The sequence below is a fragment of the Aspergillus affinis genome (assembly GCF_023601865.1).
Source record: "Aspergillus affinis strain CMG 70 chromosome Unknown NODE_98_length_139233_cov_86_989329, whole genome shotgun sequence".
Taxonomy (NCBI): Eukaryota; Fungi; Ascomycota; class Eurotiomycetes; order Eurotiales; family Aspergillaceae; genus Aspergillus; species Aspergillus affinis.
The window spans coordinates 98215-124072 of record NW_026515879.1 but is presented as its reverse complement, the minus strand read 5'-3'; the positions used below and the strand labels follow the sequence as shown (position 1 = coordinate 124072).

The 25858-nt window shown below is 49.4% G+C and overlaps 11 protein-coding genes across 11 annotated transcripts; 5 read left to right on the top strand and 6 right to left on the bottom strand.

The window, feature by feature from the left end:
* Positions 1-871: 871 nt before the first annotated feature.
* Positions 872-1479, top strand: cyn1 (putative cyanate hydratase; the record flags this gene model as incomplete). Its single annotated transcript, XM_053103859.1, has 3 exons — positions 872-895; positions 944-1383; positions 1458-1479. The coding sequence occupies 3 exons, from the start codon at positions 872-874 to the stop codon at positions 1477-1479; spliced, it is 486 nt and encodes a 161-aa protein (XP_052952842.1).
* A 378-nt stretch (positions 1480-1857) lies between these two features.
* KD926_011563 (putative C2H2 finger domain protein) lies at positions 1858-3159 on the top strand (the record flags this gene model as incomplete). Its single annotated transcript, XM_053103858.1, has 3 exons — positions 1858-2109; positions 2177-2859; positions 2931-3159. The coding sequence occupies 3 exons, from the start codon at positions 1858-1860 to the stop codon at positions 3157-3159; spliced, it is 1164 nt and encodes a 387-aa protein (XP_052952841.1).
* Positions 3160-3559: 400 nt separating this feature from the next.
* Positions 3560-3996, bottom strand: KD926_011562 (uncharacterized protein; the record flags this gene model as incomplete). Its single annotated transcript, XM_053103857.1, has 3 exons — positions 3560-3605; positions 3724-3785; positions 3847-3996. The coding sequence occupies 3 exons, from the start codon at positions 3994-3996 to the stop codon at positions 3560-3562; spliced, it is 258 nt and encodes an 85-aa protein (XP_052952840.1).
* A 3922-nt stretch (positions 3997-7918) lies between these two features.
* Positions 7919-8506, top strand: KD926_011561 (uncharacterized protein; the record flags this gene model as incomplete). The annotated part of the gene is made up of 1 exon (XM_053103856.1): positions 7919-8506. The coding sequence occupies one exon, from the start codon at positions 7919-7921 to the stop codon at positions 8504-8506; it is 588 nt and encodes a 195-aa protein (XP_052952839.1).
* Positions 8507-8861: 355 nt separating this feature from the next.
* On the bottom strand, positions 8862-9605 carry KD926_011560 (uncharacterized protein; the record flags this gene model as incomplete). The annotated part of the gene is made up of 1 exon (XM_053103855.1): positions 8862-9605. The coding sequence occupies one exon, from the start codon at positions 9603-9605 to the stop codon at positions 8862-8864; it is 744 nt and encodes a 247-aa protein (XP_052952838.1).
* An 831-nt stretch (positions 9606-10436) lies between these two features.
* KD926_011559 (uncharacterized protein) lies at positions 10437-11680 on the bottom strand (the record flags this gene model as incomplete). The annotated part of the gene is made up of 3 exons (XM_053103854.1): positions 10437-11038; positions 11143-11152; positions 11558-11680. 3 exons carry the CDS (start codon positions 11678-11680, stop codon positions 10437-10439), a joined length of 735 nt encoding a protein of 244 aa, XP_052952837.1.
* A 347-nt stretch (positions 11681-12027) lies between these two features.
* On the bottom strand, positions 12028-15452 carry KD926_011558 (DNA-directed DNA polymerase delta POL3; the record flags this gene model as incomplete). The annotated part of the gene is made up of 3 exons (XM_053103853.1): positions 12028-12766; positions 12823-15005; positions 15060-15452. 3 exons carry the CDS (start codon positions 15450-15452, stop codon positions 12028-12030), a joined length of 3315 nt encoding a protein of 1104 aa, XP_052952836.1.
* A 933-nt stretch (positions 15453-16385) lies between these two features.
* Positions 16386-17300, bottom strand: KD926_011557 (SAM-dependent methyltransferase; the record flags this gene model as incomplete). The annotated part of the gene is made up of 1 exon (XM_053103852.1): positions 16386-17300. The coding sequence occupies one exon, from the start codon at positions 17298-17300 to the stop codon at positions 16386-16388; it is 915 nt and encodes a 304-aa protein (XP_052952835.1).
* Positions 17301-18065: 765 nt separating this feature from the next.
* KD926_011556 (NAD(P)/FAD-dependent oxidoreductase) lies at positions 18066-19259 on the bottom strand (the record flags this gene model as incomplete). Its single annotated transcript, XM_053103851.1, has 1 exon — positions 18066-19259. One exon carries the CDS (start codon positions 19257-19259, stop codon positions 18066-18068), a length of 1194 nt encoding a protein of 397 aa, XP_052952834.1.
* A 993-nt stretch (positions 19260-20252) lies between these two features.
* KD926_011555 (putative protein kinase) lies at positions 20253-22577 on the top strand (the record flags this gene model as incomplete). The annotated part of the gene is made up of 1 exon (XM_053103849.1): positions 20253-22577. One exon carries the CDS (start codon positions 20253-20255, stop codon positions 22575-22577), a length of 2325 nt encoding a protein of 774 aa, XP_052952833.1.
* Positions 22578-24134: 1557 nt separating this feature from the next.
* Positions 24135-25621, top strand: KD926_011554 (acyl-CoA dehydrogenase family protein; the record flags this gene model as incomplete). Its single annotated transcript, XM_053103848.1, has 4 exons — positions 24135-24630; positions 24690-24917; positions 24979-25068; positions 25119-25621. 4 exons carry the CDS (start codon positions 24135-24137, stop codon positions 25619-25621), a joined length of 1317 nt encoding a protein of 438 aa, XP_052952832.1.
* Positions 25622-25858: the final 237 nt, after the last annotated feature.

The following is a 25858-nucleotide window of genomic DNA, read 5'->3' as shown; positions in this document are numbered from 1 at the left end:
GACATGGTCGGTTTCGATAGGTCTATGTCTACTAAGATTGAGAATCAAGATATACATCAATGTTGTACGCAAGATAATGATACACGTTTGTCCTCTTTCATGAATTTATAGCCTTCTCAGTTTCTCAATGTATTGCGCATATATTGCCCATAGATGACTGGGGAGCCTACAGGTAATATTATATTTCGCCCTTCTATCATGTAGACGTTTGAATGCCTGAGGCAAACTGCCAAGCGTTTGCCATTTATTTGCCCTCCAAGGCACATTTTATATAGGTAGGCCTTACCCTGGTAACGTCTATTCTTCCTACATGAATCAAGCATCAATGTTGATCAAGGCATCCATTCATCATTCTACCCTCTTTGACCACTGCGCTGCACCCGGTCCCTGCAGAACCTCTACATATCAGCCCACTCGGGACCCCGAAATCGTGCGGAGAAGCAAGCCATGAGGGGGTTGAAGTGGTTATAGAGACTTCTTAATAGCCACCACTGATAATATTCTACCCCTTCATGTTTCCTAGGCGAGTATGACGCATCTAATCTAATGATCTGATATAAGAAATCATTTAACATGTGACTCCACGTGATTTACTGCACATACCGACCCCGCAGTGTCTGATAGGCTTGGCATGGCAGAGATTACACAAATTACAACAAATTACACACCCCACAGTGTGCCCCTCCCTGCCGTATTGTCACGAGGGGTAAGACCCCGCATGGGAGTTGGAGAAGCACGGGGGAGGTGGTTATTTAAGAATGACATCGTTCCATCGCCATGCAGATAAAGCTGCTCTTCTCTGTGAAACACAAATTAATCGACTTGATTCTACCCAAATATTCATCCCGAAGTGTCCCTTCAAGCCTCCAGAATGTCTTCCATCGCAACTCTCGACGTATGATCCCCAACTCCCTTCCCCAAAACAACTATTAACCCATCCCAGACCACTCAGCACCCTAATCTCCCGGCCTCGTCCGCTACCCTTTTCAGCGCCAAGGCGACCAAGAAGCTCAGCTTCGAACAAATTGCCTCGCACATCGGTCGTAACGAAGTCGCCACGGCCGCCATCTTCTACGGCCAAGCTAGGGCCTCTCCCGAGGACATCGAGAAGCTCGCCGGCCTGCTGGATATCGACCATGGTACTCTGGAGGCTCAGCTGAGTGGTTTCCCGGATCGCGGCCGGTCCGTGGAAATGCCTCCCAAGGAACCGCTCATCTACCGGTTGTATGAGATCGTGCAGAACTATGGTTATGCGTACAAGGCGGTACTGAACGAGAAGTTCGGGGACGGTATCATGAGTGCGATTTCGTTCTCTACCAAGGTAGAGAAGGAGACGGATCAGGATGGAAACAACTGGGCGGTGATTACACTGAGGGGCAAGTGGTGAGTGTCCTTCCTTTTGCTTTGTGTTCTTCTATAATGGGTTAATGGGACGATGTGCTGACGATGGTGTTTAGGCTGCCCTTTTCCAGGTTCTAGAGATGGTGGTGAATACGGTTATCGGGATGAAACACTGAGGACATAATTTGGATGATGTGGGACTTTTGTGTTGATAAATATAATTTCTTTGTTTGGATTGTCTAAGACTGGAGGGTTCAGCGTCAAGACAATTCCTGAATGATTAGTGAATGCATGGCCTGAGGTTCTCTTCTTCCCTTTCGGCGCATCTTTGCTCTCCACCTTACCTTGTCTCCCACCCTTCTCCTCTCTCTCTCATCCCTCTCCTCTATTCTCCCATATTTCTACTCTCTTTCTCTCTCTACACCTGATCTGGCTCTTGCTCCTCGTCTCTGCTTGATCATCACCCCCTTAATTCTTCATCATTCAAGCATCTGTAGCCCACAGAAATCTTTCACAATGGCCCCAACCACTCCCAGCAAGATTCGCTGCACCTACCGCAGCTGCAACCTCTTCTTTGATTCTCTCATTGAGATGAAAAGACACAAGATCGTCGAAGCTGAACACGACTACTGCAGGGTCTGCGATGAAGACTTTGTGGATGAAGAGCATCTGCTCATCCACAAGATCTCCAGTGACAAGCATATTGTCTGTCCAATCTGTGGCATGGAGTATCGCTCTGAAGGCGGTCGCGACGGCCACATTCGCCAGGTCAGTCTTCCTCTACCATGAAGCATTCATTTCTCCGTCTCTCTTACTGATTTAATTCTATCCGCAGAATCACCGCTCCAAGCAATCCATCACTTGCCACGGTTGCAAGGAAAGATTCACCAGCGCCAGTAACATGATGCGTCACATTGAAGAAAACAAATGCCCCGTCATCAGCCAGTTCGTGCTCCTGAAAGAGAAGTCCAAGAAGTTGATGATCAAGGAGGCCCTCAAGGAAGGTGAAGGCTCGCCGATGCCACTCATTCCGGACCCCGCCGAAGCCGACGACATCGATGGTGGTGTCAAGATCCTGTCCATTGAGAGTAGACGCCGCGAGGCCATACTGAGCCAGCCGTCTCTTGTGAAGGCCGGTGATAGTGGCTATGCCTCTGCTGCTCTGGCTACTCGGCACTGGTCGACTCTGGGTGGAAGCTCCAGGTCCTCCGAACTGCCCAGTGATATTATCGATCTCACAGGTCTGGATATCTCTTCTAATCAGGAAAACCAGCCTTCTTGGAGAGTAAAAGGTCGTGTCGCACCAACCGAAGCGTCCGTGTCGGAAATTCGCCCGTTCGGTATTGCGACTCCCGATGCAGGCCAGACCCTGCGCTTGTTGGATGCGCGCTGGGATCCCACCAACTTCCTCAACTCATTCAGTGGTGAGTACGTCTGCCCTTGCGGTATGAAATTCAGCGCCCAAGCGGACTTCGAGGAGCACGTTTTGTGCAAGAGCCGTTCTAAGAATGCAGTCCAGTATGTTTACCCTATAGCCCTGTCTTTGTAATCAAATCCTTTACCTAACCTACCATGATCGTCTTAATTAGGTGCCCTCGCTGCCTCCGCAAGTTCAAGTCCACCGCCGCCCTCATCGCGCATTGCGAGTCCCCGAGTACCCGGTGCGACATCAACGAAGGCGAAAGATACGGCCAAATTATAGACGAGTTGACCGGCGGTGTTATCCAGGCTGTGGGATACAATGATGATGGCACCGTGAAGTACGGGGCCGGAAGATTGGACCTCCCTAAGACCCCCAAGGCCACCACCAAGTGGTGACTTTTCCCCCCTTTTTTCTCTTTTAGTTATGGGCCTTGGGTGTTTGTTGCTTTCTTTGATTTAATTGTGGTTTCTCATGGCATTGATGACTTTGATGACTTTGATGATGTTTCTTGCTTTTCTTCTAACTTTCTTTCTACGTAAAACACAGTCGGTGATTTCGACTTTCTATGATGCACATTGTATCTACTGTGCTTTTCAAAACTGCTCTTCTAACTAGGTCACCGTAGTAGATCTTGTAACTTCATGAATGTAGGGTATTGACTGAATCATATTGTTGTATCGTTTGCAAGGGTATAAACATCGGCACTCAATGTGCACACTACATGTCAATCTCCTATCACACTACATGGCTTTGTATATTCTTCATCTTTGTAGATCGTGGACAGAGTAACAGAGCTTAGCAGCACTCCTCGCAGCATTCGAAGCAGCAAAGACCGGCGCAACTGGACATTTGCAATTAATCAGTTACCATTTAATATACAATCAACAACAAAAGAATAGATCCAAGCCGATAGAAGCGTGGAATGTATAAAGGAAGTAAGGGTAAGGGAGAGAACATACACTCCACAGCAAATATCACCGCCTTCTCCACCGCCGCGCAGCTTCATGTTCTGTTCGGAGTTCTAAGAAAACTCTCGATTAGTATTCATGAGAAGAAAATAGCTGTCAAGAAGGGGAATATACAGGCTGCTCGGTCACGACTCCTTCGGTGCTGGGCGCAGCAGGGCACGAGGGCTGCTGCATGGCGAGGGTGTTTGAGTCCCAGGTGGTTTGCTGGGGTTGTTGCTCCTGTTGCTGGGTGGAGGAGGACTTGAAGAAGTTGAAGAGACCCATTTTGCGATTTGTTTTGGTTGGTAGATTGAGTGGGAATGGTTGGATGTTGATTTGTGAGTGCAGGCAGAAGAGGGTACGAGAGAGAAGGTGGAAAACGGAATGACTGTGGACGAGTGAGCCAGGTATTTATTCCCCCAGAGTCCAGACCTGGCTCACGGATGACGTTTTCAGCATTCGATTGGCTCATAGATTGAAAAAACAAGGGTATGTACCTCAGCAATGATTCAGTTAAATTACGCTGTCGGATCTGCCCAGAATGTCTGGTCTGGAATCAATCAGACTAACTCAGGAAAGCAGGGATCCGACCGCCTACCTGCTTCTGGGAGACCCGATTCTCCGAATTTCCAGGGACTGTGACCTGGGACCGTTCAAGGGCAGCCGAATCAGACGCTGTTGACTGACGGTGTTTAATTCGGGTGGAGCTGAGAGAGTCGCTTGAGTCGCTCGTTGGTCGGCTGCAGTCGCCAGGTCCACGTCATGGTTCAGCCCTGTCTCTGGTGGAGATGCCTGGCTGGTTTGGAGCCGATACTCCCGAGCGATTGTCAACAATACCACGACCAGTCATGGTCCGTGGGCTCGTATAGGATGATGCTTCTTGTAGCACGTGGGTTGGGTTGGCCATGGTTTCGTTGGGCAGAGTCGAGATCAGCATGCAGAGTGTCCCTCCAGGTCTGTTGAGTTCGCCAGTGTATCTGATGGAGGAAGAAATGGCGCAGGAGAAGCAGGCAGCATCGTTCTTGCTTTCGCTAAGCTTTGGTCAAGCTTTCGTTGGCCAATCGTCCTGCCGTCCGCTGGTTGCCTGAGTGGGGCCTTGACGCCACATTTTTGAGGCCAGGAACAACGGCCCGGTCGCGGTCTTGTTCTTCTTTCATGTCTTTCGTTAGAGGCCTTCTTTCAAGGCTTCTCGTGGATGGCTGACTACAACTCTGAGGGTCTTTGGTAGCTGACTTCATGATCTGCTAAGTGCGAACACACGTGTTTCCCCTCGCAGCATGGGGCGTTCCCGGGAGCTGCCTTAGGCACAACCACCTGATCGCTCTTTCCCCTCTTTCACTCCACCGTCGAGATCATTCCCTCTGTTTATTCTTCGCTGATTCAATCCTCATTCCCTTCTCCTTGAGCCAAGCATCGGCTAGATCACCCGCTTCACGGACGTGATCCTGTCACTGTGCCATGATCATCAACCTCTTCACAGTACCTCTCTCGCTTTGGCGACTCGGCACTGGCCGGCTCTTGGTGGAAAGTCCAAGTTGTCCGATGAGGATTTGCCTAGTGATGTGATGAGACTCTCGGGGCTGAACAACTCCCCGATCCAGGCAAGTGACCCTTCTTTTTGGAGAAGCAGACAGGCTAACATCTCCCTTGAGATTTTATCTCACTTACCAGGTGGCCAAGGTCGCTATCAATCCCGAACATGCGTCGTATGGACTTCTCCGGAATTCATCTCTACATTTTGTTGATTCATTCCACCGAGAAGGGCCCTGGAGCTCTGGCTCGGGCCAAGGTCTCAATCAGTCTGTCCGGTTTCCCAACCATCTTTCATGGAGACCGTGCTGATGCTTATGCAGTTTATCCCCAAGACAAAGCATCATATCGGCTATCTGGAGCCTCGAAACCCCAGTATCTCACTTGACGCGAGTGGGGATGTTACAATGAAAGATGGTCTCGGACTGATTCCTCGGGTACACCCCGACTGGGACGTGGAGATGCCTGACACATTTGCCTCGGGGCTCTATTGTCTCTTTTGACATAGTGGCCTCGGTCCCCATCAGAAGACCGCCATGTATGTGGACACGGGCAGACGGCAACATTATCAAGGGGAAAAGAAATACGAGACGAGTTGGCTTCGGCCAGCATTAATATCCCTCCCTACTAGTAGACGCGGACGGCGACATCAGTATGGGGGAGTGAAAGGAGAGACGAGGTGGCTTCGGCCCCCGTCGAAAGATCGCTATATCTGTGGATGCAGACGGGGATGTCATCATGAAGGAGGTAGTTGATAGAAGACGTGGCTTCGGCCAGCACCAAAGTCCCGCTGTGTCTATCGATGCAGGCGGACATATTACCATGGGGGAGACGATGGTGATGGAGACCCCCGAGGTCATTCCTCGGGTGGATGCTGATGGAGATGCAGACGGCGATGTCATCATGAAGGAGAGATTTGATAGAAGACGTGGCTTCGGCCAGAACCAGAGTCCCGGATGCAGACGGCGACATTACCATGGGGAGAGAGGTATGAAGAGAGGGGGCTTCGGCCACCGTCAGCATACACAGTGCCCTCCAGGATATCCTGAACTCTCCATGTCAATTAATCAATACATCAAAAATTTATTAACCCGATAAAGCCTATCTATTGAAACGACAGGCTATGCAGGCGCTTCGCCGATCGAAGTAGAATCTCGAGCCTGTACGCCGTAATCCTACAAATACAATAGATAAATTAAAAAGTAACACGATTAAACCGCCTGCCGCAGCCTACTGCGCCTCCAGGCGCTGTTCTTTCCTTTCGCCTCATTCTATGTACTGGTTTCCGTCTGTCTGCGTCACTGGCAGTGGCCTGACCCAGGCCACCTCCTAAAGGTCCATGTAACCATCGTCTTCCTAGCCTAGTTCGAGCCCTTCTAACAAAGTGCTGAATTCCGGAGCCTCCTCGTTATCCTCCTCGACTAGTTGAGCGAATCGGAATTGTTGAAGAAGGACTGTTTAATGCATGAATTCGGCGATATAGCGGATCACCTGCGGGTGTGCAATAACTGCGTCGTAGTCCTGTATACGCCCACGCAGTCCCTTTATCTGGTTGAGGTGATCCATCATTATCCTCCGGCCAGTGGCGTGCAGCATGCACTCCGAGAGGACGTGCCTAGAGGTCAGGGACCCTAGGTCACAGGCGCACCGGTCAGAGTCGACCTATTTGATCTTGTAGAATGTGCCTTAATACTATCCTCATAGTGCGCATCTGGATAATACTCGAGGTGTGCGGCTTGCTGAGATGCTCGTAGAGCCGCAGATTCTTCTTTAACTCTCCATGCACAACTGTGCATTTCTTTGAGGTGATGAGTATCTGATTTCCTTCCAGAAACGGCATTTTCGCAGACAGTGCTAATTCTTGTGCAGGTTATCCCCAAGCCTTCTCTACCCTCCCATCCTTCTCAACAAACCACTCACTATTTGAAAGACCTTCTATCCCGTTATGCGCCCTTTGCCATTATTCAGCTGTTTGTCTCTTCATTTCGTCCCTCAATCAATCTTTTACATCGCCCCATCCACTCACAAGACATCAGCAGCGGCAAGAAAAGCTTGAAGTCGGGTCCACGAACGGATAAATCAGCAGATAATCTCTGTCATTTGGGTGAATATCCTAGGATAAGACTTGTTTACGGGTAAATCGATGTTTAATAAATCCTCGTTTCGGGTGATATCAGCAAAAGCCATTATACCTCGTGCGTGCTGGACTCTTTCATCAACTTTATCCAGGTGTGCGGTCGAACTCAAAACTCCGAAATCGATTACTATGAGCATCTGAGTGATGGTGGCCCGGGAATCTGGATAAAATGATTGAGGAACAGATCAGAAAGTGGGAGTTTGTTAAGGGATTGTCTCGGTTTGTCTCAGAATACAAGCGTATGGGCTCGATCCATGTTCATGCGGGAAGTTCAAGTCTGTCAAAGCCTACGGCCGTGTCTGGCTCTCTATAGATCGATGTCCGAAGGCGGCATAGTGTAGATATCTAATCACATGACACCGCCAAGACTGCCACCTTGGACTCCCGGAACCGCCGTAAATTTTCACATCTTGGATAGCTTCAACGACCCAATCTAATTCCAAAGCAACTGACTACAATTTCTACCTCCAATCAATCATACCGTACCAAACCCAACCACTCCGATACACCCACCAATCCACCCCATCAACACACTACAACATGCCCGACCCACAGTCCCCCGACATGCAAGCCCGCCGGGAGGCGGACTACGAGCGCTTCAAGAACTACGCGGCCCTGACCTTCCTCGTCGCATCACCGGTGCTGATCGCCCTCCCGCCCCGAAAACTAGACCATCTGACCGTTCTCCTCACGTCCGCCTTCTGTGTCTCCGCGAACCATCTTACCCGTGAACGCACCGGCCGGAGTATCGTCGAGCGCATCGAGTCGCGCATTTCCTCTACGTCGAAGGCTATGCCCATCCCCGCTGATTTGCCGAGTGAGCGCGCGCGCGAGATCCAGGCGCAGTTGAGGGCTGCGCGGGATGCGCAGATCAAGGAGGGGGGCTTGGTCGGGGAGGAGTTGGAGCGGTTGAAGGCCAGACAGAGGCAGGAGAAGGGCGTGTTGGAGCAGGTCTGGATGGGTGGGGAGGAGACTGGGTGGAAGGAGAGGAGGTTGAGGGAGGAGCAGCAGGCTTTGGAGGAGGGGAAGGGGTATGGGGATTTGATCAAAGAGCATATTTGGGATGTTTGGACTTGGGGGGAGAAAGAGGGTGAGGGGAAGGATGAGAGTGGGAAGGAGGGGCGCTGAGGTCGGAGATTCGTGTCTGTATACTTACTTATTTTGCTTTACTGTGGTCGGGCTGTATATTATGGATTATCATGGGCATTGGATGTATGTATATATGTGGCGTTTGGGGGATCTCTTCTCTTGTGGATATCAGTTGTTGGTCGATTCAATCGCATTCTCTCTACCATGGTCGTATGGTGAGGGCGTCTACGAGCTTTATGTTGAGGAGTAGATGGAGGAAATCATTCATCTGATTCATGATGCTCATTAAAGTACATGCTATCCCAATATATATTGTTGTTTGAAGTGGATCTTGTGATCGTAGATTCTGCCGTCCTTCATGGACTAGTCAGATACAGAAATGCAGTCCCCCCATTTAGGTGATGATACAGTCAAGGGAAACATCCTGGCCATATGTGCCAGGTAAAAACCCTGACCGGGACTGCGACATACAATCTGCTTCCTTTCGCTGGTTTCCACTCCCCGGTGCGAACTTTCTTTGTCTCCTTCCAGGTTTGTGTCTCGTGCTCTCTCCTTGAGGATCCTGTGCCTGTCTTCCTGGCACACTGCGAGGCTTCTCTCTCGTTTGCATTCTTACAGACATCTTGTTTGGATTCTGCTTATTGCCCCTCTTCATGAGATTTTTATTCTTCCACAACTCATACATATCAATATCCACCATCTCCACGTCTCCATCCGCATCCACCCGAGGACAGATCCTAAAGGTCTCTATCCCCCCCATGATAACATCTCCATCTGCGTCTATCAAAGGCACAGTGCGATTCTGTCGACGGCCGAAGCCAGCTCGTCGCTCCTTTCTTTCCTTTATCTCCCCAATAGTATTATCTCCATCTGCGTCCATAAATGACGCAGTGGGCTTCTGACGGCGGCCAAAGCCAGCTCGTCGTCCTTTTCTCTCCCTCTTGTTGATATCGCCATCTGCGTCCACAGAATTGGCGTTGCTTTGATGGCAGCCGAAGCCACCCCTTCTGTTATTGCTGCTGTTCTTCCGAGGTCTCTTGCCGGCGGCAGCGGGTTGCTGCGGGGGAAACCAGGCACAACTTCGACCTTGACCCGAGGAATAGCTCGAGGGTCCTTCTCTGGTGTTGAATGAAGCCATGCTATTGCTCCAAGAACGAAAAAAAAAAAAAAAAGAAAAGAAAAGAAAAGAAAAAGAAAAACAGAGGCCAAACGAAGTATCGAATCTGCGTCGACAAGATTGGAGACGTCTAAGGAGACAGTCCGAGTTGCTTTTGAGGTGCGTGGTACAACAAATTTTTGAAGAGAGGCTTGTCCGGGATATCTCTAGCGGGTCCCTTTTGTATCTTGAGTGAAAAAGGTTAAAATACTGCAGCTTAACACACGGAAAGTTGAAGCCAGTCGTTTTGCTGGTTCTGTATATTTGATGTTCTGGTCAGGGTATAATTTTGAAAACAACACTAGGATTCGGAGGCCTGGAGAAGGTGATCGGTTTGCTGTGAAAGATATAGAGGGTTTTTGCGGAGTGGGAGGGTGCTCTCGAGGACAGCTGTTAGACTCTTTTTTCTCTTGTGAGAAGATGGATAAACGGTTGGTGGGTTTCCCTTGTGGATAGAATGTAGAATAAGCAGAAGAATCTCAGTGAGTAAAGCGCTCAGAGAGATGGAGAAGGAAAGAAAAGAAGGGGAAGACGGGAGCTGGGAGACGGCCTTTTACGTTGGCCTGAAGAGTCATCGCCGTCGGAACCATGCTCAATCAATTCTTCTGCCTCGAGTATTGCCAGACGGAGTCACTCTTGTGCCATGGTACTGAAAGCTATTTCGAGCAGCAACTCCGAGAGGGTTACAATTCTGTGTTGTAGCATCCGAAACTGACTCACGAGATTCTGATAATGGGCTTATCTGTTGGCAGCAACACATCACCTCGAACGAAGGGGAAAGAATAGCATTGAAATTGAATTGACATTATTAGACTAGTTAGTATACAGGACTGATGTTTGCTTCTGCCTCTTCGTCCCGCGAAGAGCTGCTGTAGTCGAATCCGAATCTGAGATGCCATCCGAACGACGTATCCTTTTGACGCTGTTGCCTGTTGCTGTTGCACCCGAAGTTCCCTCGTCACCGGCACCCCCCTTGGAAAACTTGGCTTTCTTTCTAGGTTTGGATGTCGTCCCAGGAGAAGAGGCGCTTCCATTCGACGCAAGACTGTCCCGTTTCCTTTTTCCTGGCTTTGCTTTTTGTTTCTTACGTTCTTCCTTGATATTTAATCGTTGCTGCACTGCTTCGGAGATGTCTTCCGTCTCCATTGAGATGGGAGTCACATTTCGAACACTGTCGTCATCCCCGGGTAAGGTCACATCGATCCTTTTACGCTTTTGCGAGCGTGACATCCCGGCGCCGGCAAGGTCGTCATCAGGAGCAGCATTCACTTCGTCTTGTCCACGCCGCTTCTTTCTTTCCTTCGAGCGACTTGAGCGGGACGACGATGTTTGATTTGATGATGTCGGAGTCGACAAAGGTGTGTCAGAACGCGAGGAAGTATTTTTATCCTGAACTGCGCTGAATGCATTATTTTCTATAAATAGTTAGCATTTTTTGAATACAAGCACAAGGGGATTAATTTTATTCTGATATGATGTCTTCTCCCCTCTCAAATGGTATAGAGAGCATTGGACTCACTCGGTTTTTGCTGTGATCAGTCAGTTTATCTGCAAAGGCTATACTTGGCGGTGGAAGCAGGTGGAAAAAGTGTTTTCTTTAGGGAAAACAAGAAAAAGGGGGAACCCCATAGGCACCCGTCGAACCAGGCATGGGCATACGGCTGGTTAAGTAGACGGGGCGACAAGGAGGTTGACTCACCAGTTGGGACTTGATGACTTTAAATTGTGTCATGAGTTTATTTGTTTTTTCAGCCATCGACGCGATCATTCGAGACAGGTCCGTGTCCGATGTAACGTTACTTTTTACGGAACACAGCATATCTAAGTGTGACGCGAGGACCGACTCATGTCGAGCGAAGAGCTTCAGAAGATAGACCAATGAGCAAATGCTGCGCTAATGTTTGTCGCGCTGTTGACGCAGGCACCAAGCTCACCTCGGGCCAAGAGAGCTGCTTCTCATTTACAGCGTTATCTCCAGAACTTGCAGCGTGTCCCGCTCCATCATCGACATCCTCAACAGTAGGGTTCAGCGAGGGCTGAGGACGAACAGGAGCCATGACTGCGATCAAGATGATGCAAAGTCGAGGTGACGTTGGAAGCGGGAAGAGTTCCTGCAGAATGATCGGCAGAAAGAATCGTGGAGAAGGCGCCAAGCCTTCTTGGTCCGGCTAAGGCATCCGCAGGCCAATCTCCATCGTCTAAGGCATCAAGGCAAACATGAGGCAACAACAACTGCGGTATAGTATTATTCATTCACGTAACCTACAGATTATCTAGATAATGCAATATCGTCAAACAGGATATCCCAGACCAACCCATTGCTACGTTTCCCAATGCGCCACATTCAAACAGATTCCCAAGTAGAACATTCGAACAGTGGTATGGTTTTACAGTATCGATCATCTCACCAAGCCCCCGCGTCAAAATCAAATCGTGAAACTTCTTTCTGTGCATCTTCCACGTCTTTCTTGGCCTTCATGCGCATGTAGAAGATGGGACAGTCCCGGGATGAGCAAATCACCTCGCAGTGCAAACTACCCTGGCAGCGCTGGCATTGAGTCCACAGTCGCCCGAAACGAACCTCCAAATCCGATACCTTGGTCAACGAGCGGGTATAAAGCTCGCCCATGCGGGGGCGACAGTGCTCACAGACTGCTCCTGCCATTTCGCTCTTGCCGGACAGCGGTTTCTTGCACCCCATACAAGTCTGGGTCTTTTTCGCGAACTTCATGAGTCCGCCCATTGTCGGTGCTGCCACGGAGATCGATCGAGTATGTTCACCAGTAAGAAGCTGACTGGCTTTCTTCTCACCGAGAATGGGCTCGAAGATACGACCAAGGGGGTTTGCGAGTTGGTTGTCAAGATAGTATTTTGTGTCAATAGGGAGGTTGTTTTCCAGCACGTAGATCGGATCCTCGGATTTCTCGTAGTTCTTCGAGCCTCCGGCGCCTTTGACGATAACGTACGCAACACGGTCACCGAGAGTGGGCGCAGAACCTGCATCACGCTTTCGCATGCGCTCGGCGAGCTCAACGTGGGCTTGTTTGGCCGTGTAATCGGACTTGGAAAGAGCTTTAGTAATGACCAGCTTCGACATGTCGACTTTGTTCTGCAACAGATCGGAAATGGTCTCTTTTACGTATCTAGTTGATGATGTCAGTATACGAGACACACACATGGAAAGTCTCAGGATACATACTCTTGGGCGCCATCGATATCTCGGTCGATCAGAATACGGTTCAAAACAGTTTCGATGACGTTCTGAACGAGCAAGCAGTTATCTCGGCGCACAGTCTCGATACCCTTGGTGTCCATCTTATCGTGTTTCTTTGGGTTCGTCCAATACAGACCCGCGTATCGCTTTTTGTTGATTAAGAGATAGGGGAAGTAGACTTTCTCGAACTCCAGTTTGATCGGTTTGATGAACTTTGAGGAAACATACTCCGAAGCCTCTTGGCCGAGTTTCATAGCTTCTTCGAGTTCGCTCACTCCGAATTTGACCATGACGGAGTCCGTGTCACCGTAAATGACCTTCGCGTCATGAGAATAGCCGTTAGCGATAGTGTATCTCGCCTCCACTTCTTGTTTTGTCTTCTCAATCATCTGACGTCCGTAACTAGTCGTGCTACTGGCGATGGGTAGACAGGGTAGTTTGCCGACTGTGGCGCCGGTGAGACCGTAGACACTGTTAGCGCTGACTTTCAGAGCAAGCTGTCTACCGTTCAAGACAGCCTTTTTGAACGGATCGGTTTCGACTCCCAACTCCTTCTTTGCCTTCTTTCTTGCCGTCAAAAGTTCCTCGAGAATCTGTGACAGCAGGCCCTTCCGTACTTTGGCCGTGCAGAACATATCGCCATTCGGCGTCACAATGTAATCATCGTCTTTTTTCAACTCATGTTTTTCAACACTGCTCTTGTTCAACAAGGTTGTGTAGCACAGATTATGCGCTTGGATGATGGAGGGATACAGTGATGCAAAATCGAGGGTGGCGATCGGTACGCCGTAATAGCCACGTACCGGTTCGATGACCGTAGCACCTTCATAGTCTTGCTCGTCGGTCGACTTGGTGTTTGGTATGACCAGTTGCTGCTCCAAAGCCTTGCGAAACAATTGACTGATGAATTTGACTTGCTGGCCACGCGACAACAGGAAGTTGAATGGAACTCCAGTAACCCTAGCCATCTCAGTGTAGTTCACAAGACACATGAGCTTATCCATGAGACGTTGTGGGAGATAGGCGTCTTTCAAGCAGTACACGGCTAAACGTCGCCTCGAATCTGGCGTTCCATTGAACAGCTCTGTGATCATAGTGTGGTGTACATCCTCCTTCTGCTCTCCCAGAAACTCGTAGGATACGGAGTTGAGGGTGTAGCTTCGCAGTTGATGGTCTCTTTGGACCAGCTGAAGCAGATCCAGTTGGATTCGTCCGTTGGTATTTGTGGTCTTCGTATCTCGGTTGCCCATCTGCTTGCTGGAGAAGTTCGTCTCTTTGGCATGCGACTGAACCCCGTTCAACCTTGTCCAGTAAGGGAATCCGGAGCATTTCAGGTGCTTCGCTCGGTCCAGAAGGTATGGAAAATCGAAATTGGCAATATTGTACCCGATAATCACGTCGGGGTCAACTTTTTCAACGAAGTCGCGCCATGCCATAAGCATTTTTTCCTCCTTCTCGAATTCAAGAACTTGCGTGTTGACAATCAGACTGCATGTATCCAGCACAAAAACATTCCGGATGAAGGGCTTCGATTCTCCGTAGCGGGTGACGACATTGGCGATTTGAATGACAGGGTCTTGATGTGGCTCGGGGAAAATACCCTTCCGTCCAGCGCACTCAATATCGAAAGACAAAACACGCAGTGGTGCCATTTTGGCCCACTCTCCATTAGGGGGGTGAGAAATCAGATCACGATAGTCCACACTTGCTTCAATTTGGCAATTCGACATCTTCTCGTGAGGAGCAAAGAGTCGGTATTTTCCTGCTTTCGCCTCGACCCATGCCATACCGGCAATATCCGTATCAATCATAAACCTGAGTAGGTATTGAATGTTATCGAACGTGAGGATACCGCTGTCTGAGTTGCTCCATAGGCCTTTATAGTTGAAGGTGGAAGGGTTATTCTCCAGAGCGCCTCGAACCTTGGCGATGTACTTCGAATCCGTAACTGTGATTTTCAGGTACCAGCTCTTCTGGTTTCCTTGATACCCGTATATGTTTTCTCTCATTGTGATTTGAACAGATTGTATCGTTGGTTGGAACTGTCCGAGTTTGTTCTCCAGGAAGGTTCGGTAAGGTTCGCAATCTTCTTTCGTGAAATTCACCGGCGCGGCAATGTAGAGATAATGTTGGAAACCTGTAACATGAAGCAGGACCGATTGACCAGCCTATTGCAGTCAGTTATCGATTGAGGTCTATTCTAGCGATGCGGAGAATAATACCTCGGTGACACCAAAAAGCCGAACGGCGGTCTTTCCTCCCGCTACAGTTCCCTCTTCCGCGTCAATCTGCTGGAAGCAGATATTTTCCTTCGTCGGATCGAATTCACCCAGGGGCGGTCGTTCCCATTGCTGATCCTTCTCTGAGTTTTTATCCTTTAGTCCGCTGATGTCTTGAGTCAACTTTTCCAGGACCTCCTCTTCGAACTGGCTCTTTTGTGGCTGGCTTGATCCAGCACCTTTCCGCTGACCATTCTGCGACGAGTTGAATTTCACGGGAGGGCGAGCATCCAATTTTCGTTTCTTCATCGCGTTGGGAGAGACGAGGACGCTGCGGGCATTATTCGTTGCGTCTCCCAGAACCCGCTTTTGGGGCATAGCGACAGCGTCGGTCATGGCGAGGGTTCATGCAATGATGCAAAAACAGACAAGCGAAAAGACAAATAACACGAAATGGAAACAAGAAGGAAGAAAAGTACAGCCCGTCCAATTGTATCCGGGCGCAGTGGAAGGGCGTTATTGTTTGAAGGTTGCAACTGCGTCGCGGCCAGAGTCCTTCATGCCGGCAAGTTCGTGTCTCCTTCGCGACTCCCGCGCGCCCCTTTACGCGTTGGCCCGAGGTCACGTGCTGATAGCGCGCTCGTACACTTCTGTTCGGCAATGAATGATGTCATCGCATTGGTTTTATGCCAGTGCCATTTGTGACTGACAGAAGGAGTCCTTCCATATGACAGCCTCCCATTTACCGTTCATTATTGATACCAGACAATATCCTCTAACAAGATGAAGTACGGGGTAGTACTCCGTTATGGCATTGAATCACCTGACACTCCGTAGTCAAGCAAAGCAGCACTAAACCCTAAACGGCAACTGACACGGGAGGCCCGACCCCGACACGTCAAACCCAAACGGCAGTAGATTGGTTTTTGTTTCCCCTAGTTACACCTCCAATCTACGCCCGACAGGGTGAGAATGCAATGTTCGACAACTGGAGTTGGCTAGCGGGGAGAAAATGTTTTCAGCGATTGCCACCTTTTTTCAATGTAACTCCATACTGGGAGAATTTCGGGCTTTTTAAAAATATTACTAGTTATTATCTCACAAAATTCAGGATATCCAAATTCTACTTTCCAACAGTATACTCTTCCCCATCAGAAATCGACACCAAAGTTCAAGGCAAGTACTATAGATTAAAGGATCAAAGGGGTGCTGACAAGCAGGTCTGTATAGTTCATTCCTTAAATGTAGAACTATTGAGTCCATGATCATCGCCATACCTCCCGACCGGTCACGCAACAATCAGACAGATGGGTCCGACACAGGATCTTGTTAAGATGATACGGACTTCCGACTCTTTTCACTCTCAACAGCCGTCTTGGGTTTCGTCGCCGAGATAGCCAAAAACCGCCAGTGTTTGCGACCGCGATAAGACTGAACTCCCGCAACCGTATTGATGAAATGCCTCTCCAAGCCGAGAAGCATAACCATAAGATAGGGGATAAAGGCCAGCACGCAAAAGAGTCGCGTCATCGGCTTTATATTCTCTGAATAGTCTCGTACAACGACATCCGTGAACCCGGCGTCTTCAAGCATCTGCTGAAATACTCCCGGGTTTGACATATTGTTCGTCGGCATTGCGGCAAACTCGTTGATTTTGTTCAGGGAGTGCGCCATCTTTTGGGGCGACTTATCCATTAACTCATGATCGTATTCGAACAAGGCGATCCGACCTCCTGGGCGGAGAGCACGGAAGAATCCCTCGAGGGCCGCTTTGGGATCGGTAGCATGCACGAATGTCTCCATCGTGTAGACTCCGTCGAACTTTTCAGTGCCGAGACTTTCTGTGTGATGGTAGTCCATTTTCTGGACTCCAATTTGGCTCTCGACACCTCTTCGAGTAATGTTTCGTTTCGCTTTCGTTAGATGGTGATCGACAACGTCGATGCCCTGAATCTTGAAGCCATGCTTGGTCGCTAAATGGTAGGCGACGTTGCCAACACCACAACCGGCGTCTAGGATGTAAGAGCCAGGTGAAAGGTTCAAGCATGCTGCTAATTCGTCCTCCATCGCGCGGAGGGCTTTGCTGATAGGGAACGGCCATCTGGTATCGTTCTCGTAGAAGCCAAAGTGGCGAGTGCTGCCTAGAAGCAAGCGGTATCCAACTCTCGACTCGATAGATTGATAATAGGTCTGCAGCTGGGGATTGCTGTTTATCAACGGCTCTTGGTCGGGTTTCGGTGCCATGGTTGAATGGAGAAAGAAAGGGAAAGGTCAAGTGGCAGTGTGTAATGGATTAATGAGGGAGTTGGTGAGGCGAGCTTTTCAATGGGATAATATTATTGCGATGCAAGTGGGCAGATTGCTTCTCACTTGCAGTGGGTGATTCTAAAATGGCTAGAACTCAGTAAGCGGAATTAATTGAGTCGATGTAGGGTTTCATGAAGGAAAGATGGATTGTTGGAAAGTTGGAGGGATGAAAAAATGGCAGGAGAGCCCTTATATAAACCCGAACACATCGCAGGAAATGGCAATCAGCCATGCAAATGACTGGTGATCCCCGATATTAGTTGCATCAACCACCCGATGTCGCCTCAACTACAGCAAGCGATTCTATCTATCAACCAGCCGCCAGACATGCCAACCACCATGGGTGGCTGCATGTACCTTGCAGGTATCACACCAGCTGCCAAAAAAAGATGGCGAAAACATCCATGGTTGGACACAAGATAAGCGCCGTTGATTCTACCCTGGTATTCCATTGTTAAGTACTTTTGTAGAACTAGGACCTACGCGCCGGGCATATCCTAGACAGAGCAGGATGGACTAAGCATTTAGTACGGCGGCTATCAAGCATAGAGCACCCACCGGTTACATGCCGCCCCTTTTTATTGTCTGGAAAAATTCACGTCCTCCAATTATTTGTAAATACATGATGAAAAAAGATGTAACAGCACTGTTTAAAGACACTACTATGTTCGCGAAAGACACATCAAGTCCAGCTGAGCTCGATCACATAATGCACACATTCTCCTGGGTCTTGTAGATACTGTTGTATCCATCCAGCGATTCCTGTCTCAATTCAACTATATCCTGACCCCGGAACCTGGCTGGATCAAGCGCCTTCTTTGTATTCTCGTCGACGGTCTCTGCGTTCATGAGTCGAGTCAAAAACTTGGCCGAGCCGGCTGCATGCGTAATCCACACTGCCGCTGCCATGTACAGACCCGTGGTCGAAGAAATACTTCCTACCAGTGGCATGTTGTCGGGTGTCATGGCGAAGATACCGTTGTATCTCTTGACAGGGACAAATCCTGTCTTCTCCGGTATGAATTGCAACGCATGGTTCAAAGCCGAGTCAAATTGCCCAATCCAGTCACCATGAGCACTATCCTTTGGCTCTTGAGCAGTTGATTCATGGTTATAGGAGCCCAGGCCATAGAAGGTACCGTGATCGCGCGCATAGACACGGTGTTCTGGCCATCTCACGAAAGGGGCCTTGTGTGGGTTCGGTTCATGGGGCTCGCTGTACATGTACGGATGACCGACCGGTACAACTGGGATAGGGATGTCGAGTTTGCAGAGTCCCGGTGTCCAAACTCCAGTTGCGAGAACGACGGTCTTTGCACCAACAAAGCCGGAGGACGTCATGACTCCCTGCACGCGACCATCGGCTTGACTGATCTGGGAAACATCTGCTTGGAATATTTGGGCGCCGTTTGCCTGTGCTTCTTTCTGGTAGAAGGCAGTAATGCCAATCTGGTTTGCTGCTCCGTCTCCAGGGAAATGGAGTACGGCCTCGTTGCCTCCCTTGACTAGATTCGGGGCCAGGTTGACTGCTTCTTCTGACGATATCATTTTCGCGACCAGGCCAGCTTCCTGAGCCTTTGCACATCTTGTTTTCAACTTATTGACGCCTTCTTGAGTTGTGGCAATCTCTAGGCCGCCAACAATATCGATGCCGTCAGGTATTTTGGTGTATTCCTTGACGGTGTCGATGGCAAGTTGGGTGAGGACGTTGGACTCGTTATATTGACCGACGAATCCGGGTGCATACCCCGTTGACCCTTTCAAAGGCCCGAAAGAGCGATCAATTAGAACCACCTTCTTGCCATCCTTCGAGGTGGATAGGAAGTAGGCTAGGGCTGAGCCAACGATACCCGCGCCAACGATGACAACGTCATAGGTTGATTGAGGGACAGTCATGATGAGATAGATTTCTGGTCAACCTGAAAGCTGGACCTGCGACAAACATCATGATTAAATCTTTCAATCCAAAGTCTGTGCCCCTCCCAAGGCCGATGTCGCTGCCTCGTATTGAACCATTCCGATCTATATATAGTGCTATCCCACTAGCTAGGAAAGGATAGTAGCCGCGAGTAGCCGTGAATACGTCATGTTTCTGTATGAAAAGCTGACACTGTTGTCTAGATCATTTCAACGCAACTCGCCGGTGGTCATATTGGCACAATTAAGTGATGCGGATGGATGACGGCGTGTGAATCATGACGTGGGGCCGTGGTGTTTGTGCAGCCTCAGGCAGCGATGTCACAGGGTCTGGTGGCTTCTTCTGTGTTCTCGGCGGAACCCAAAAATCACCGCGGCAACTCCGACACGACATCATTCATGAAAATTATTTGCGATGAACACTGGATCATAGCCTATTCACCCTCGGGCGTGTCGGTGTTTTGACCAACTTGCAGTTGTCTACGTTTCTTCTACAACACCACAGCCTAGATTCGCCCACCCGCCCTGTCATTGACATCTACCTGGCTTTAGAATCTCATAGAATCCCTTGCGGATTGACTCAGTTATGTTTACCGCTTCCATCAACGGCAAGTAGAATCCGTGGCATTTTTTCCCTTCTTTCTTTCGTTTTTCTTTGGACAAATTTTACACGACACAAAGACATTGAGAATTGTTGGAACTCCACCAGGGTGGTTCAGAAATTACCCCTCGATTGCGGTTGAACAAGCCATCGCCTTTTTTAATAGGCTGTCAAAAACACTTTCCTGCGCAGTACATGGTCGGCTTCTGTGAATTTTGAGATCTTGCACTTGGCACTTCATATTGTTCATACGACCTCGTTGGATGACCGGCGACTAGATGGCCGAGTTATACTCTTCTCACGTGGCTTTGATCTGGCCCTGGCTCTAAAATTTATGCTCCCTTGCACATATTACACCGATTACCGCCAAGATGTCGATGTTCAGATCCGCTGCAGACAGCAGTTCATCTTCGGATTCAGAATCCACTCCGCGTGATCTAGAACATGAAGCTGCTGAAGTTACCACTCACTCCTCGGTCCAGAAAGCTCAGACCAAGGGCGCAACGACTCCGCCACTTTTGACCGGGGAGAATCAGACTCGAGGCAATATAGAGGGCTCTGATACAGGCATGGAAGGACATACCAACATCATGACTGCCGCACTGCTTGAATTCTATTGTTTCAGTCGGGCCGCCGATATTCTCAATGCCCAGGATCCTCACAAGCACTACACGCGCGATTCTCCAGAAGCACAAGCAGTGGGAAAGAGAATGTACGAGTACAAATCTCACTTTTTGTCATCCCGCGGCGTTCTGGCAACCGGTGTGCACAAAGAAGAGCTGGATTCCACTAGGCAGTATTACCGGGACAATCTCGATTTTCTAGGCATCAGTGCCCTGGAGGATCTGAACATAGAGAACGGCCCAGGACAGTCCCAACCCATGGGCTCTAATAGAGCGCTTGTTTTAACTCCGAGAGCCTCAAACATCATGCAGGCCCCTCCAAGCGCAGAGTATGCCAGCTTGCCATCTCCAAATCTCCTTGGCCCCCTTGGTCTCCCCGGCAATGGCAGAGGTGCGGCGAAGAACTTTCGGCTTGACCTTAGTAGTCTGCCAGCTCGTCCATCACCACTTTCCGGAAGCTCGCCTGTGAGTTTTCCTCTCTTCGACCAAAGCGCACAGACACCAACCGAGAACATGTCACGCTACGCCATGGAATTTTCGGAAATCAAAATTCTCGGTCGTGGATCTTTCGGGGAGGTTTATCACGTGAAGAATCATATCGATGGACAGAGTTACGCCGTCAAGAAGATTCCGATCAGTAAGAAACGTCTTGAGCAGTTGCAGTGTGGGGGTGAAAACCAGCTTGAAACCATTATGAAGGAGATCAGGACTCTCGCTCGACTCGAACATAAGAATGTAGTACGATACTACGGTGCGTGGGTGGAAAAGGTTCGTCTAGCAAGCTATCTGCCTCAAGATCCACCAGATTCAATGCAACTCGAGGCCGAAGGTACCCAAACTGCGACCTTGAGCCACGATTCTCATGATGATCAGAGCTTTGGAATTGTTTTTGAGCATTCTGAACCGTCAGTCGGAGGCATCAACTTTGAACCATCAACAGAGCCAACCTCCCTTCCTTACAACCCATCTGAGCGCAGGGACAGCCGTGCCAGCCAAGCGAGCTTTGCTACATTGGAATCGCGCCATTCGAAGAAGAGTTCCGCGCACAGCTGGGGCGAGGGAGACGAGGAGATCGAATCTATTCCTCGCGATTTCACAGGCCCGTCACTGTCGACATTCGGCGGTACTGACAATGACATCTTCACCGATGGTTACAGCCACGATGCATCAAGACTGCAGGTGCAGCGGCGGCCTCGCGATGAGTCTCAAATCCCGGCTGTCGTTCTACACATTCAAATGTCACTTCACCCTCTATCGCTCGGTTCATATTTGAGCCCAGAGCCTGGCAAGGCAGCACTGGATCATCAAGAATTCCCACGACGCCATTGTTTCCACCTTATCCCTTCTCTTAAGATGATGCAACGTATTATCTCAGGTGTGGATTATCTTCATTCCAAGGGCATTGTCCACCGGGACTTGAAACCAGCCAACATCTTCCTCTCCTTTCACGAAACCAAACGCTTGGATGGATGTCCTCCATGCGGATCCGCACATCAAGCCCCTTCACGATACTGTCACCCCCGCATCGGTGACTTCGGTCTGGTAGCCGAGATCTCACATCTGAATGAACAATCTCCAACTACCCCCGTGGCAGCCCTTCAGGGCGGCGCGAAGGTGCACCGTGCTGTCGGAACCGAGTTCTATCGCCCGCCCTTGGTGAGTAATGCAGCCGGTAGCCCTACTGATCCGGAAACCTCAACCATGGCCTCGTTCTACATCATTGACGAGTCTCTCGACGTCTACGCTCTCGGAGTGATTTTATTCGAACTTCTGTATTGCCTCAACACTAAAATGGAGCGTCAGCTTGTCCTGTCCGAGTTGACCCGTGCTCCTCAAGGACAGACCTCCACTGGCCCTTCATTCCCAGCTGATTTCAACCAGAAAGTCGACATGGGTGATTTGGTTTTGGAAAACGGTAACACTGTTGCTGATTCTTTGATGGCTTGCATTCGCGGCATGCTGGATCCTCTGCCTGCACAACGTTGGTCCTGTATGGATACCAAGAAGTATCTACAGGCGATCTTGGTCGTTGCGGAGAAGGCGTGTGCTGAATCATTTCCCCATGCAAATTAAGGATCCTGCATATTAAGGATACATACGACATTTGGAAACGGTAAAAAAAAGGCGGAATATTATGGGAAATATATCTTACATATTGTGTATGAGTATGAGTAGATCTTGATGGACACTCGACTCTGCGATAGCATATTATAAGTTAGCATATTTATGAATTTAAAGAGTTTAAAGTAAAGACCGTCTAGCTCATCGTATGTTGTAGTCAGCTACCTACCTTGACTATTTGTATCTGACTGGTATGTCCTCGTCCCGCCTCCAGCGAAAAGCAGCTAAAATGCTCTGCAGTAACTCTTAGGTCACATGGCTAAGCTTCTATCTCTCGCCTATTCATCCAGTTTCATAACTCTGCTTCCGTTTTTCCGGCCAAATTGAGTCCCTCGCTATTAACCCTAATGTAAACTCCTTGGTGCCGTAGTGTGTCAACGCTAATTGTAGCCTTGTAGCCTGACCCTTCGCTTTGTCTGTTTGCCCACCTCCACCTGCGATATCCCGTTCCCGTAGCTGTCATAGCATGGAACCCGACTGGACTGACCACGATTCGAATACAGGGAGATGCAGCTCCCCGAACAGGAGTATCGAAAGAATTCCGAGGAAAGATTTATCCGCATCATATGGCCAAGCCATTGGTTGTACAGATTGTGATGTCGACTCTTCCACCGGCCCAAGTGCCGCAAAGCATGTCGCATCCGGGAGCAAGTCTTATCTGCAACATAGAGGTGGATATGACCAATTTGGATCGAAAGCCACAGAATCACCGCTAGTATCACCGCAGCCTGATCCACTTTCTTGCCAGCTTTACTATTAAGATGATTATTGGTCCCTCGGACCTGGAGTTTGAACTATGGAATAGGAGTGGCGGGAGAATTCGTATTCGGAATCGAGACCCAACTCCCTGATATGACACTTCCCGAGGCCTGCAAAGCGGCCAGATAGTGACCCAACCCACACCTGTGGATATTGCTACTATCGTTAAACCTGCTTTGCCAGTATATACACGTAGCACCTAATAATAGTGGAAAGAGGAACCGTCAGAGAAGTTATATCAAGGAAGGGAGCATTCGGAAGGAAAGCATCAGTAAAGGGGTAGTGGATTTGAAAGTTCATGCGTCTGCCTTTGGTTGAGGGTTATAATAGTGAGTATTTACTTACTATCTACTCTGTAGAGTTTCAAATTTTAGAGGGGAAGATAGATAGTGTAAATGTAAATTCAATCTAGAATTGACTGATTCTTGATATCATTTTGTAAGTTTGTCCTTGAGCGGATACTGTGATAGTTATACATTGAAAAGTTCCAAGCTGAACTTGGCATTTACGGAGGATGATCATTGCACTAATTGAGCATTGAGCATAACAAAAGATCCACTTTGGACACAGACTTCCATGTAGGTCAGGTTGTGTTTCCAATCGGGTTTATACTGAGTGGTCCATGTGAAGTAACACCCGCGGGCCGAGGTCAGGTTACTACCCCAACTTTTTGTGATATGATAAATCAATACTCTGCCGCACTTAGCTTCATCATCTCCCCAGTGGCTATTCTTATCAATCCATCAGACCATGATGCCTGGCAAAACTAAGTATCCAACCGCTCCTTACAGCGAACCTCTCCTTCCCCAACTCGACGTCGCCAACCCCTACTACACCGACCTCCACCACAACCTTCGCGCCTACGTCCGAGAATACGTCGACACTCATATAGCACCATACGCCCACGAATGGGAAGAAGCGGGCCAAGTCCCAGAGGACGTCCGTCGGCGTCACTACGAGCTAGGCTTCGGAATCGTACACCCGTTGACGACGTCAGAAGACGCAGCAGGTCTGTCACTTCCTGGGGACGTACCCCGTGAGAAATGGGATACATGGTGCAGTCTCATCGTGGCGGATGAGCTGACGCGTACGGGTTATGTCGGTGTTTCGTGGGGATTGGGCGCAGGTAATGGTATTGGGTGTCCGCCGATTGCCAAGTTCGGGACGCCGGAGCAAAGACGCATATGGCTTCCTCGGGTTGCGAAGGGGGAGATTCGGTTCTGTTTGGGGATCACGGAACCGGATGGTTAGTTTGATTTCCAGACCCTGGTGTTGTCTGTGCGGACTGCTAACTGATGATGATAGCTGGGTCGGATGTCGCGAATATCCAGGCGTCAGCGAAGAGAGAGGGAGAATGCTATATTGTTAATGGAGCGAAGAAGTGGATCACGAACGGGATTTGGGCCGACTACTGTACTGCTGCTGTTAGGACTGGAGGACTGGGGAGGACAGGGATAAGTCTGCTTGTGATTCCGTTGACAGCTCCCGGAGTGACTCGCCGTCGAATGCACAATTCGGGTATAAATGCAAGTGGTGAGTTTCATGTGCGCGGTATTTTTGATGAACTGAGATGCTAATATACAAAATTGGCTAGGTTCAACATTCCTTCGGTTCGACGATGTCCGCGTCCCCGTTGACCACTTAATTGGGGAGGAAAACAAGGGGTTTCCTCTCATCATGTCAAGTATGTCCAAGCCAGCTAGACCCTGTTCTGCCGGATACTCACAGAACTAGACTTCAACCCCGAGCGTCTATCCCTTGCTTGTTCCTCCTTGCGACTGGCCCGAGTTTGTGCAGAGGATGCATTTCATTACGCCGTGCAGCGCGAAACTTTCGGATCTCCCTTGATCAAGAGACAACTCATTCAGGCTAAAATATTTAAATTCGGCTTGATGATAGAGCCTGCATACGCGTTGATGGAACAGCTTGTTCATATTATCGAGTTGACCAAGGATCGACCTACCGACGATGTCAGAATCGGAGGTATGACTGCTTTGCTTAAGGTGATGTCCACCAGAGCCCTCGAAAAGAGCGTCCGAGAGGCGCAGCAGATACTGGGAGGAGCTGGGTATAATAAAGCCGGAAAGGGGGCGCGAATTGAGCAAATTAGTCGTGATGCGAGAGTCCATGTTGTTGGCGGCGGAAGCGAGGAGATCATGATGGGTCTTGCGCTGCAGGAAGAGACCAAGGCTCTGCAGACAAGGCGGAAGGCATTGGAGAAGAAGTCCAAGTTATAGGGATGAGTAAGGGCCCTTTAACATATTTTTTCCATAATAACAAGGAATAATCACCATTCAGGGCGCTCGTGCAGACCACGGGTTTCTACGTCCGGATTTACTCCCGGTAGGCCCTGCCGGTCTCTACTCACTTCTCTATTTTCTTACAATCAATCAATCAACCAAAATTATATTAACCTGGTGAGGCCTATCTATTAACGCGACAGGCTACGCAGGTGCTTCACCAAACGAAGCAGA